This window comes from Emydura macquarii, unplaced genomic scaffold (assembly GCF_026122565.2).
Source record: "Emydura macquarii macquarii isolate MOO-44397 ecotype Brisbane River unplaced genomic scaffold, CSIRO-AGI_Emac_v2 contig_18, whole genome shotgun sequence".
Classification (NCBI taxonomy): Eukaryota; Metazoa; Chordata; order Testudines; family Chelidae; genus Emydura; species Emydura macquarii.
Window position 1 is genome coordinate 2,697,545 of NW_027130155.1, and position 13,889 is coordinate 2,711,433.

The 13,889-nt window shown below is 41.0% G+C and overlaps 1 protein-coding gene across 5 annotated transcripts in view; it reads right to left on the reverse strand.

Annotated features, from left to right (window-relative positions):
• KCNAB1 (potassium voltage-gated channel subfamily A regulatory beta subunit 1) overlaps positions 1-13,889 on the reverse strand; it is a 214,806-nt gene that overhangs the window by 38,948 nt on the left and 161,969 nt on the right. For all 5 annotated transcript variants that reach the window (XM_067548647.1, XM_067548405.1, XM_067548487.1 and 2 more), the window contains 3 exons: positions 6,939-7,018; positions 3,865-3,909; positions 1,038-1,082 (listed from right to left, as the gene is read on the reverse strand). In XM_067548647.1, coding sequence (XP_067404748.1) covers positions 1,038-1,082; positions 3,865-3,909; positions 6,939-7,018 — 170 coding nt within the window. The remainder of the gene's footprint in view (positions 1-1,037; positions 1,083-3,864; positions 3,910-6,938; positions 7,019-13,889) is intronic.

Below are 13,889 nucleotides of genomic sequence, written 5' to 3' on the forward strand. Positions count from 1 at the left end.
CTCTTATTTATATCCAGAGACTGCTGGAGAAGACAAACCCTATATCCTAGCTCTCCAGTTTCAGAATTTATGGTAAATAATGTCAATAAAATGACAATCATTTTATTCTTTTACACATGTCCAAAGAAAACCTCCCATATATTGCAGTTTTTATAAATTATGATCAGGAGTAAACTTTACATATTTTCTTAGACACACAGATAGCCATGGAGTTCAGTGTGTTTCATGCTGGGGCCACAAAAGACACTGGCAGATCAGATTGGAAGAAAGGCAGGCAGACAGAAAGGTTGTACCGAGTTTGAAAAGCAAAACCAGTTGAAAAGGAGACCAGTTTAAGACAGGAGTTTGGATCAAATCTTCCTCCGTCAAACCTAATTGAAGTTTGTACTGGTTTTTGCTTCATCTTCCAATGAAACTTAACCATTGCATTCTCCTACTTTTGAATAATTTAACCAATAGTTCAAACACTGGTAGTACATCAGAAGTAAATTCAGCCAGTAAAATTTGTACTGCAAGCTCACAACAGAGGGCGAACTCTCTTTCATTTAGCTCAACACTAAGAGAGAGATGGCCCATTTTATCTCAAACAAGATGATCTTTTTTATCAGAGCTCGCTGCAGGGAGTGATCTTAACTCAAATCCACGGGTCAGGCAGATATTTTTAACACCGTGTTACATAAAATGCTATCATGTTTGCAGGATTGGACAGCTTTTCTCCTGTGGAGTATTATGCTGTTTGCGCTCCTTCTGATTTCATCCACATTTTGGAAATGGGAGTTTACGAGACTTGAACAATCTAAATGAATTATCTTGCATCAAAGGAGTGCAGCTGGGCTATTCCTTTTTGTGCCATTTGTTAGGGTCTAATGCCAGGTCAATATCTTTGTTGAGCACTGACTTTTTTAAAAGTCATCTTCAAATGAGAACAAATCAGCCCCAAGATTTCACTTACCCTTATATAACTCGGTTGCCTTAAGGGGATAAAGTCATGCAGAATTAAACTGTATTATCTGTAAAAATACAGTTATAGAACTTACTTTCCACCCCAGTAGAGTTTTGTTGTTATGACCAGACTGGACCTCCTATACATAAAAAAGAAAAAGTATCTTGCAATTTTGTTTTTAACAGGCATATGGAGTATAAAACAAAAAAAAAAAGCCACCCTTTTTAGATGTTGTACTACTCCAAAAGTGGCAATTTCTTTTTATTTACAGCTAAACCAGTCATAAGATCTATGTTCAAAGGCAACCCTCAATTCAATGTTTTTATCTTTAGTGTACAGGATAATGCATAACTATGTCCCTACATTTCTGTGCTTCTAATGAGCAACTATACACTTTCTTATACCAGTCCAAGTGCAGATGATCAAACTTTCACTATGGTGCAGTACAGCCTTGTTACATTGTAAACAAAGTGTGGACCATAACATAAATAAATCAAGTAGCTTCTGTACTCTGAGATATTAGCAAAGTTAGTATTTTCCTGTAGATTTAGAGGCCAATTCTCCCCTCTCAGCTGTGTAAATCAGCTGTGACTCCATTGAAATTAATGGAGTTACACTAGTGTGAAACTGATGTTAGTGAGAGGAAAATCGGACCTGCTCAGTTCAACATTTAACTCTTCCAGAAAAACAAAACAAAACACATGAGTCATTGTTTTAAAGGCTAAATTCTAGAGCCCACAAATAAGGGATTTATGAATCACACGCCCTACTGTAGCTGCTGTTAAGCACTTAGACAGTATCACAAGAATCCACACTGATTAATGATGAATAACGAACTATACTGGCAATTTCAATAATGCTGCTGTGTCAAGAGAAAAGTGTAGAAAACGTCACTTAAAGCAGCTGATGTAAGTTACTGTTATGAAATGAGTAGCAGTGTGAATACTGTTATAAAGTGACCTTGAGATATTAAAACCAAAAGAATGATCCATTTGCTAGGTTTGTCTATACATTCCAATGTATTATTAAAACAAAGATCTATTGGCTGGAAAATACTTAGCTGTATACTACAGAATCTTTGTCAACCCATGTACAAGAACCTGACCCAAGGCTCATTAGTCAATAGAAAGACTCTCAATGACTTAAATGAACATTGAACAGGGCCCAGTATTTTCTTCTGTCTTTAATCATCTACAGGACTGCAGTCAGGAAGATTAAATAAAATATGTTTCATAGCTTAAAATACTAAAGAAAATAACACAGCAAGGATTAGATGCACCCGCTGACCGTCAGTTCCATCAAATATGCATACACACAATGTATGGTTGAACAAAACAGCCCCACTACATTTACAAGGCTGAACATTTGGGAGTAAGTTGTTAAAAACAGGGGTTTGCCTCTGGTAAAGTCAATGAGAGTTCTGTCACTCAGTTAGAAAGAACAGGTTCTGACCTTGACACTAGGGGATGGATTTTTTAACTCTCATGGGAGGTAGGCACCTAAATACCTTTAAAAATCCACCCCGGGTGCCTACGTTGTGAACACACAATATATTCAAAGGGGCAAAAATATGTAGCAGTGTGTACAGCTTAGGCCTCCTTTTAGCAGATTTCCCCATTTTTATTTAAGCTGCTTTAAAAATTAAAGTATTTTTATTAACTCTTAAAATACTGCATAGATCCTCATGAGATATTCATGACATAGAGCATCTATGGGATTTTTTTTATCTGTACTTTGCACTTTGTTCTGCAGCACACAAACTATATTTGAATAATTATCACACTAAAGTAAAGGATGCTTATATTTGATTGGTTAAGAATTGGAATGCCATTGGGATCATTCCTTAGTGCAGGGATAAACATGACAGATTGTGGAGATCTTTAAAGATCATGTAAATGCTATTTAAACTACACAAACATATGCTCATGTACAGACAGAAATGAATAATTTAAATTACGTCTAATCTCATATGAGGTATCCAAAAAGAAATCCCATCTTGTTTTCACTCTCTTTATAGATTACATTACATGGAGAGAGAGAAAAAAAAGAAAGAACATTGGTAAGATTGCAAAGTCTCATGCCAGGCACCCAGAAAATGAGGAACACACAATTAGATACCACCTATGAAAAGTTTGGTTTAAGTGACTTGCCCAGGAACACACAGAAACTCTGTGGAAGAGGCAAGGATAAAACATAGTTCTCCAAAGCATCATGCAACTGCTTTAATCACGAGATCATCCTTTCTCTTCCTGCAACCCCCTGCCTCATTCACTACATATTCCAGCTTCTAGAACAAATGAGGCAAAGGATCCTCAGACAAGAGTGTCCTTCACTACAACCTGATTGGTCACCTATGCAGGTCCATACTGTGTATTGAAGGAGGGAGGGTTCCTATGGAAAAAAATGATGTGATGATGATGTAATTAAAGACTGTATCACAATGCAACACTAAAGGGAGCTGAATGAAGGTTGAACAGACAATCTTAATTCTGGTATTTTATAATTTTTCCTAACATAGTAAAACAACATATTTTCCCCCAATCTGGTTCTCAAAAATGGCTGAATCTTTCAAAAAAATAAAAAATAAAAATTCAGCCTGAGGCAGACACCTGGCATGGAAAATTTCAGCTCAAACAGTTAAAGTTTGACAAAATTATAAATAACAACTGAAAACTGGGGTTCATAATGGGAAGCACTAGGCAATCCTAATAATAGGATGTGCTACCAGGTCTGCCTATGATTTTTATGCCCGTTTTTCCACCCAGCTACTGGACCCAGCACATATTTAAAAAATACTATTTTTTAAAACTAAAGAATTCAGGTATATTCTGTGGTCCTGATCTTGTACCATTGAAGTAAAAGGGAGTTTTACCATTGATTTCAATTGCAATAATGGTCAGGTCCTAAAGTCTATACAGTACCTCCAGCCCTTCTTTTTGATTATGCTTCCCAGAATCACCTCAGCCCTGGGGAGGAAAAAAAATGCACTTGAATATAAAACACTTTCAAGACAAGAATGCATTAAACATAAAGTAAAACATGAAACCTATTATGCATTGGGACTCTCTGCTATAAGCACCCGTATGTAACATAGAAAATCTGCTCAGGTTCAACCTTTATTTTTTTCTGCTTGACACACTGGAAAATGGCTTATTGCCCCATATCGTTGCTGACCTGAATGTGCCTTTTTGCACTGTCTTTATGAGGCAGAGAGTTGTAATTTAATAATTCAGTGTCTATGCTTAAGAGAATCAATGTAAATGTCACACTTGTAAAGTCAAATGTGAGTCAATGGATTTGTCTTTAATTGTGGCATTTCTCCCCTCTCCAAATGTCAGCAAAGAGTCAGAGGGTGATTGGCCGGAAACACACAGCAGTTTCCATTTAGCATGTCTACTAAACAGGTTGTGGAAAATTATACGCCAAATCCTTAACTGTCTTGCACAGGCCCATCTGGGCCAAATGCTGCAGAAATGCCATTCTGTTGGGTGGGTGACCCATGCAACAGAGAAACCATGCCTCAGCCTGAGTGTGTATTGTTAAAGTGACATTTATAGTGAGTCTACACAGGGGAATGTGAAGGAGGGAAGTTGGCCTGTTACCCACAAATCAGAGAATGGCCAGCACAGACTACGCCGCCAGCATTGCCCTGAAGCATGTGTTGATGTGAGGGTTTTCTTCCTTTAGTCCCATTGTACATCAGGGCATATTCATCCAAAACACAACCCTTCAAATAGGGCTTTGTTCTTTTTAAAGTAAAGTCAGTTTTAAGGCTGAGTGGAGCAAAGCCGTCATAATGAGGGCCAGGATCTGGCCCACGACATTTTAGGTGCGTACGCAAAGTCAGCTCAAAGTCATTTTATTGTTTGTTCAGGCAAGAAACAGAGCTGAATGTACAGCGAAGTGAAGGGGAGGATGTACTGAGCAGCAAACCAGATGGAGGAAAGCACTTTTAAGTGCTGGTTTTTCTGGAAGTATCAGGGACAGCATGAGGGAAGAGAACAGACTGAGGCTGTATTTGTAGTGGAGAATGCAGAGAAATGCTCCCTCTCTAAAGTATCTGCTTCCGGTCTCCTAGGACTTGTCTACAGAAGAAAGTCACACCAGTGTAACTGCACTGATGCAGGAGAATAAGGGGCCTAAGACACTCCCTTACTCCCTTGCACAGACTATGTGGGATGTCAGAGGAGAGAAGAGCCTCTGCAGTGAAAGGGGCAGGGTATTGGGAGAGACTTGGCTCCACCCCTTCCATTGCTGGCCTGTTGAGCTGAGCTGGCATGGAGAGGGAAGTAATCTGCAAAGCAACAGCAATTTACTCTCCCCTCCCGCGAGCCAGCAGGGTGACCAGGTAATGAACTGTGACTTTCAGTCACAATCCATCCCCTGGTCTGCGGCTGGGGCAGCTAAGCTGCACACTGCCCCTTACCTAGGGCAGGCGGTGATGTCACAATCTAGCCCAAATGAATAAAGTGAGTGATCAATATTTGTACAGAATCTTTCTTCTTCTTCTTCTTTTAATTAAGCCATGGCATTAAGTGCCTTAGTCCTCCTTCTAGAAAAGCCAGTCCCCGACATTTTGGATCCGGATTTCGGCGATGTCAGCATCATGTGCTGTTAATCATCATTAAGAAGCGTGCTGACTTTTCATTTATTCTGGGCATTTTTCTCCATACATCAATAGTGAAATGCACAGAGTTGGCGACGTGAAATACAAGCAATGCATTTAGACTTTTTAGACTAATCCAGCTCTCTCCTTCCAGAACGGAACCCCAAAATAGGTTCTCCTTTTTTATTTCCTCACTGTGGATATTAAGCCGGAACCCTGGCTTGTGTAAATTGGCACAGAAGTTAATGGAGCTATGATGATTTACCCAGCTAAGGATCTGGCCTTTACACAACGGCATTTATGTAACTACATATAACTGACTCTGGACAAAGACTCCCTCTCCCCCCCATCTTAAAGATGGCAATGGCTGTTGGCCTTGCAGAAGTGATCCATGCACTCTTTAGGAGGTGGTCCTGCACACAAAGCCCTCCCTATTCCCTGCTACAATTGAAACAGGGAAAAATGCAGCCAAGTACCCTGCATTCCTGGCAAGAGGATAGGTGCCTGCCTGAGAGGTGGAGGAGGAAATAAAGAACACAGATGTCCCAGTTTCTCTCACAGGAAATCTGAGGTTCCACAAAGTCAGTTTTTGGGTTTTTTAAGAAAAATGGAGTTTATTAAGGTGACATTATAGGACGTGGGCATGCTATGGAGTAGATCAGAACTCATCCCAGCGGCACGGTGTGTTTCACAGAGGGGGAATGCCAAATTTTCACACCCAATCGCCAGATCAGTAGCTTGGGCCAGGTTTGCTGAAAGACTTGTCAAAGTCTGGAAACCTGAGCTTTGCTCATTATGTTGTATGGTATGTTTAAACCTTAAAAGCACCCAGTGAACTCCTGCAAACTGGACAGGAAAAAACATTTCACATGAAGCATCATGAAAGATAAATCCTGATTTTCAGACTGTCCCTGGCACATTGTTATCCTGGGTATAAGCCAATTTTACACAGTTCTTGGGGGACACCCAAAACAGTTTAAAACCTCTAGGGTGATAAACCTAGAATGAAGTTCAATAGCCTCCTAACAGGCTGGGGGCACAATAGGCATCAAACTGAGTTTCAAATAAATAGAATATATAACTCAGGGTTTATCTGTATCTGAAGCCCACCTCTTGCATTGGCAAAACTGTAGGACATCAGACCATTACAACTAAGGTCCCACATTGGGTGATTTGCTCCTGTTTGCAAGGATATTTCATTTAGAGTCATTAAAAGTCAATAGGGTTACTCCATATTTACACCAGGGTAACTGAAAATAGAATCCAATACACTTCTGCAGTTGCCTTTGTTTAAAGGCGGCATTAGGTTGGCAGGGAATTAACAGGTTGTTAACAAAGTGGAATTTGGCTTGGTGAAACACTCTAACACATCGAGCCACACACACTTACTTTCCAGCTGCGTACACCTCGGCTGTATCAAACAGATTTACTCCACTCTCATAAGCGATTGTCATTAGCTGTTCAGCAACCTTTGGGAAGCCAGAGACATACAATTAGTCAGGTGGATGCAGAAACAATCCCCAACTTGCCTGACATGCTGCTCCCCCTCTGACCCAAGGAGCATGGCTGTGGACCTTGGAAGCCAATCTGAAACAACAGGTTCACTATAACTCCCCACACCCAACCATGCCAATTAGGGTAGCTGGTGCATCTTGGCCCAATGTCACATACAGGAGCAGTGCAGTTAATGTAGCTGTTCCAAGATATGCAAATCTGTGGCTATATTTGATTACTTTATTGATAATTTTGGAACATCTCCATTTGTCATTATAGTCAAAACGTGATTATCTGAACCAGAGTTAATTAAAATCCTATTATCCGATGGTCAGCTACATCCCCAAGTATATTTATTTATTTTTAGCTATACAGTGCTCTAATCAGAGTCACTCAGTGCATACACAAATTTCATAGAATTTGCTGACTCACATAGAAAACAGTATGCAACCCCAGAGCTCCCCCTACTCCTTTCAGACAAAAAAAAGGCCAGAAGACTTAGGCTGTGACAGACAGTAGGGGAAGCAAGTTCCAGAGCCAAAGGCCCAACATTCACAGTGCCCGGTCTCCATTCCACAGATATTCAAATCTACAGGCTGAAGGAGCTTCTCAGCTGATTTCAAAAGTGACAGAAGCACATGAGTGAAGAAGCAGTCTCAGGTCGCTGGGACATTAACCAACATGGCTCGATAGAACAGTCGGAACACCTTGAATTGCACTCATAACAAAGTAGGAAATGTTCCTATTAGTGACTCTGGTAGGTTAGGGCCTCAACTGTGTCTTAGGTGAGGGGAATGCAGGAGTTCCTCCTGATTCCCCATGCTATAGGGGCAGTCAAAACTGCAGTGTCTGTGCTCTCTGCTGGGGGAACTTGGCCTTGAACCCCCCTCCTCACCAGCCCACAGAGAAGAGCGCATGAGGTGACCCCTTAGTCAGGGGTGGGCAATAATTTTTGCAGAGGGGTCACGTCACGAATTTTGGTAAGTCGTCATAGACCTGGACCACTTCCTGCTTCCAGCCACATAACCGGAAGCTGGAAGTTTGGGTAGCAAGCGGCGAAAGCTGCCTGATGCTGCAGGGTAGCTTAAGCAGAGTGTCGGCAGCAGAAGCAATGGATTAGGTGGCCTGCTTTTGCCCTTGCACTGTGGGCCGGACAGAAATGTTAGATGGGCTGATCCGGCCCGCAGGCCATATTTTGCCGACCCCTGCCTTAGGTGCTAGGGAATCCTGGTGTGGGGGCATAATGCCTTCTTGGTTCCTCTCTGGAGTGATACAGCTCCGCACTGCCCACAACACAGGCCATAGGCTCAATCTGGCCCTAAATGCAAGGATATTTCCATACTTCTTGGTTTAATATTTCATATAAAAGACAGATAAAATTAGGGGGAAGCGTGCCCCCTAATTCACTAACATCAATCTCTGCAGTACCTACATGTTCCCAGAATTTCCCCCTATAAAAGTACTGATTTTGCCTCACCCACCTGAGGTTGTGAGATCTGATAGGAGCACAGCACAAAATGGTTTGGCTGCAGGCACTAGACATGCAAATGGATGGACCCATTTTGTTCACCCAGGATGTCTTCCCCAATGGTGGCACAGAATTTGCATAAATCATCTAAATGCCACATTGGATTTTTGTAAAACATTGCAGCCACAGTCTTGCTGTATCTCCATTGAAGCCAATGTAATTACTCCCCTGAGTAAATCTGGTCCTTGGAGTGACCATAAAAATGGTGTCATGGAAATTGGCATAAATTATAACTATTTAATGGTGTGTTGATGGAAGCCAGATAATTTATGACCACTATTAAGCGTCTGAAAATCAGGTGTTAATGGTCACAGTGATAATTATGGATGTCACAAATAGTTATGATTAATTTTTCTCTGGGGTTGATTATTGTAACACCCAGTGGCATCTGCATTTCAATTATTCAAACTCCGCTTTTCAAGGGTTTGTAACCTGCCCATTTCTAGCAGCACTAGGCTCAAGCTAGCTAATCAAAGGTTTTGTTTGTTTGTTTTACAGATGCATTAATACATTAAAAGTGGGTTAATTTTTAAGCAGTGCAGCACATACCAAAAACCAATGGCATCCAGGCTGATTAAGGCTGTGTCCTTAAATTGTCCCATTGTGCCTGGGCACTGCTCTTAAGTCAATATAAGTTGTTACAGGCAAAAAAGCATAGGGCTAAATTCTATTCTCAGTTTCACAGGTATAAATCCAGCATAATTCTATGGAAGGCAATGAAATTTCCCTGGATTTTCACCAGCATAACTGAGGGACGGGCAGACAGTATTCAGCGCAAATACCCAGCCTGTGTGCTCAGATTTTCTGAAGGGAAGTGGGGAAAAAATCCTTCCCTACAGGCTGCAGAGCTGCTGCAGAGTTGTGTTCCCCACTACAGGTGCACCCTTGTCCAGCTACCCCATCCCTTGCACAGCAGAAGCACATGGGTTGCACTCCATCTAGAAGCCCAATATGCATGGAGGAAGGGTAGGCATTACCCCTGAGAGCAGAATTTGGCTTATAGTCTTCCCTCAATGCAAACATATATTTCCCATGGGCATTTATAGGAGTTACACACCTACACTGAGCAGAGAATGGCCCCCGCTGTGTTGCAATACAGTATTTAGGTGAGGAAGGCTTAGCACTGAGTTTAATCGCCATGGTTGGTTTCTATCACAGTGATAATGCTTAAATATGGCGATTGTGTGTGTGTTCAACAACAGCTGGACTGCAGCATCTAATAAAAACAACAATTCCACAGCCCTGCTTAGTTCTTTCCTTTCCCCCAGTCATTGGGGCGGCTGACAAGCCTAGCCATGATAAAGGAAGTTAGGAAGGTCATGTGACTCCTTTCTGCTTCTAGTAAATAAGAATTTTATAATCCTGTTCTTACCATTACTGTGTATAAAGCAATAACAGCAGCTCTTGCTGTTTGTGTGGGGTACATGTTTGTACAACGTCTTTTGCAGTAAGTTTTTTTTCTGCAAAATACACTGTGCTGACGCTGGACTTTGAAATACATTTTGCAGTTCCTAAAGGAGACAGAATACGGTGGTGTGAAATGAACTACAGCTGCTTGCAACATCCTCTGGACCTGAAAATTGTTTAATGAGGGAGATTTAGGAGCACATTTGACTTTTGCACACGTCTGTGCTATTCTTTTGCTCTTCGTGCAGGAGATTGGAGGACAAACTGTGGACTGATTTTAAGGTGATTGCTTGGTTTTGGCTGCTTTTCAGTTGAAGTGAATGACACTTTCCAGGGAGTGCATTTCCAATGATAAGCATCTTATGCAGTACTGCAGTGGTGAATTTATTGGGCACTGCTTTATTTTGATAGTCATTTTAAGTATTAAAATACAGCGCTGCATTTCCAAACCACTGCTGCAGTCCTCTGAAAGCACCAAGTGCTTCAATGGAGAGCAGCTGCAACTAAGCACAAAGCCTTACCTAGCAAAAAAAAAAAAAAAAAAAAAAGAGTGATGGAGAGGTACCAGAAGTTCAAACCTTCCCAGTTTTCTAAAGGAAAAAAAAATTGTTTGAACGCAAGTAGTTCACACCACCGCAGCCAGCCCCAGCTGGTTATATGGACAATTGGTTTATGACCGAAATGGACTGTGAAATGTAAAGTAGACTGTCTCAATGATCCAGCTAAAAGAGCTGTCCAATTTCTGAAGGAATCCAATTTCTTTTGCTCCGTAACCTGGCACCCCTCTCCTAGAAACTTAATTTTGTCTCACAAGCAGAGTGTACTGCCCCGAAGTCAATGTGGTAGGATCCCCAAGGAATACATGGACAAGACTTGAAAAAGGGACTAGAGATTTTGGGTGCCTCGCTTTTTTGGTGCCCGGCTTGTGACATCTTAGAGGCCTGATTTTCAGAAAGTGCTGAGCACATCTCATCCCGTATGGAGTCTCTGACTGGCCCCCTAAATCACTACTCACTTTTTGGAAATATTGACCATCTATTCCTGTCCACCCTGAATCAGAATATGAGAGGAAGTAAAGTGTATCTAACATTTCAGTATGTCCTGAACTGAGTATATAATATATAAAAGATACATACTATATATAATATCTATAATATACACTTGATTTGTTTTTGTTTTTTTTAAATTGAGAGATCAGAAAATGTGCTCCCAGAAGAACAAACTTCAGAGTCTCAGGATGAATTCCTAAGCACTGGAAAATTAAAATCACAAATGGAGCAGGATAGGAGTGTTGGGACAGCAGGACTTTTCAAGACTGAGCATTTTTCTTAACCTTTCAAAACAGACTCAAACCTGTCACAATATTATTTCCAACCTCATACCAAACACACCACTAAAAATGTTTTTAAAATATGGAGTGTCAGATGAAAACTTGATGGGTAGCAAGCAGCAATCACAGGCCCAACCCTGCACAAATAACTTCACCTAGTGAAGTCAATAGCAACTTTTCCTGCATAAACATAAGCTCTTGCACAGCATGTGGGAGTCCAGGTTTAGGCGTGCCCTTTTGACCCTGCTCCCTAGATTCATGGAAATCAAATCACACGCTTTGCAGAGAGGAAATACTGGTCCTATGGGGTCATTGATATTATATGGTGGGAAGGGATGATGGAAGTTGTATGCAGCACTGCTCTGCACTTCTCCACACACTATATCGGGCCAAGATCTGGCTTGGACTGCACATAAATGCACAGCTGAAAATCTGTGGGCAGGTGGAGAATAGATATTGATCTCAAAGGCCTACAGAATTAAAGGTGTTTATAAACTCCTTCACTGTAACATTTAACAGTGGTAGGGTCATGGTTATTTTCTACAGAGGCCTTGGTTCTACTCGATTACTTTGCAAACACGAAAAGCATTCATTCATGTTGAATATTTATTGATTAAACACACAAAAAAGAAGTAAGGAATTAAAACAAACATTTATATTGAAACTGATTGAATGATTATGCAAAACAAATTTAGTTAGACCCTATCATAGTCTCTCTCCTTTTGGAGTTAAAATATCAGAGTCTCTTATTTTTATGAACAACCTTTCTTTGATGAAGAAGGAGGAGTCAATTTTACTCTCAGTTCTGATGTGTGAAGGGCCTTAATTTATCCTGGTTTTAACACAGACACAAGATGGAGGAGAAACAGGATAGAAAAGGTGGGTGAAATATGGCTGCTGTTGATGGTTTTGGAACACTGGACCACTGGCGTGGATACTTGGGCTGGCAGGCTGACCACACCACCTGCTGCTTGGACCCTGGTTCACATTCTGGTCAAGGACATCTGTTTGGGTCCTTTATCGTGAGACAAGACAGGCTTGAATGAATACAGTATAGGTTTATGTCAGGATTCGATGACAAGCCCACAGACAGAGTGAGGACAGGCAGAAAGGAGGGCAGTAGCAAACGCAACTCAGGAAGGGAAGGGAAAACAATACAGGACCTTATGTGCCTCTGCTGCACAGGCGATTAGAAATCCCCACTGATGGGCTGAGGACTGGATGTCCTGATGATGTGATACGCAGTGTTGTTGTAGCCAGGCTGGTCCCTGGATAACGTGATGACTTTCAGCACTCACAGTTGACAACAAAGTTCCTTAAACAAGAGCAAGGCCAGCCAGCATTCCTCTGGGGAAGAAAATCCTTTGGCTGGTCTGCTCCTCCTGACTTGAGGTTGAGGAAGCTGAGATGATGAGTTGCAATGCTGACAGGCTGGGAAATGAGCTGTGGGGGAAAGATGGTTCTTTTTTCCCCAAAGTCTTTTTTTAAGAACCCCAAAAAGGAGTAAAAGTGGGTGGCATATTTTATCCTCATTATTTTATCCACAAATTAAATCCATTTCCATAAGGCCAAACTTGGCATAGGTAACTTCATTCCCAAATTTTCTTGTTTACCAGGTATGATCTCACCATAGTCCTTGATTATCATCAACAGGCCATTTTTGTTTGCGTTAATTCCATTTTTCTGCCTGTTTTTCTTGTGCCCATTCATAACATCCATTTATTGAAAAAAATCACCTATTTTCCATGGTTAATTCTCAGGCAGACAAAAAGTCATAGATTATTGTGGCATATTAGGGTAAATCTGTAGGCCCAACAGAATTGCAGTCCACTTCAGTTCTGGCTGTCCTACAAACCCTCTGAGATGATGCTTTGTAGGGAGGAGCATTACAGGGGATTGCTTAGGAGATAAGGACATGGCCCATTTGTGTTAGACATCCTGACCTGACCTAGTCCCATGCAACTGCTACAAATCACAGTAATGCAAGCCAGAATAATATGCATATGATATCTGTGCATTAGTCCAAGAAAAGCCAGAATATAGGTTTATAACACCCCCCCTTTGGCCCACATTAAGGGGAATTATTCTTTCTTGAAAGAAAAGTCTTTTTACAGTTAATAGTGATGGAAACCAATACAAATTTAATAGGGTCCTATAGATACTAATTTGTAAATCTATGGAGTGTAAGAAAGGATATAGTTCTTAAGTTTTTTTAACCTTCCTATAGAATTTTATAGCAAGGATATAATTCTCCAATAAATTTCATAGGATACTTAAAAACCCATAATTTTGCATTAAATGATCAGATTCCTAACATTTATTTGAAGTGAGGTTTCCATTTGTGTTGATTTTAGAAAATTTATCACTTATGAAATATGCTGGGTTGACAGCCTTGGAGACTGAAGTCTTCTATTGATCCACAAGTGAGATCCAGCACAGATCACAGCAATGTGAGCTTTGCCATATGGTCCTGCCAATATGACAACTCCCACTTGGAAGGAGTGCCTCTAGGGATGACAGATAAGTTCAGTCCGTGTCTCATTCAGTCCTTGGCAGAGAATGCCAGCAAGGATGCGATTTA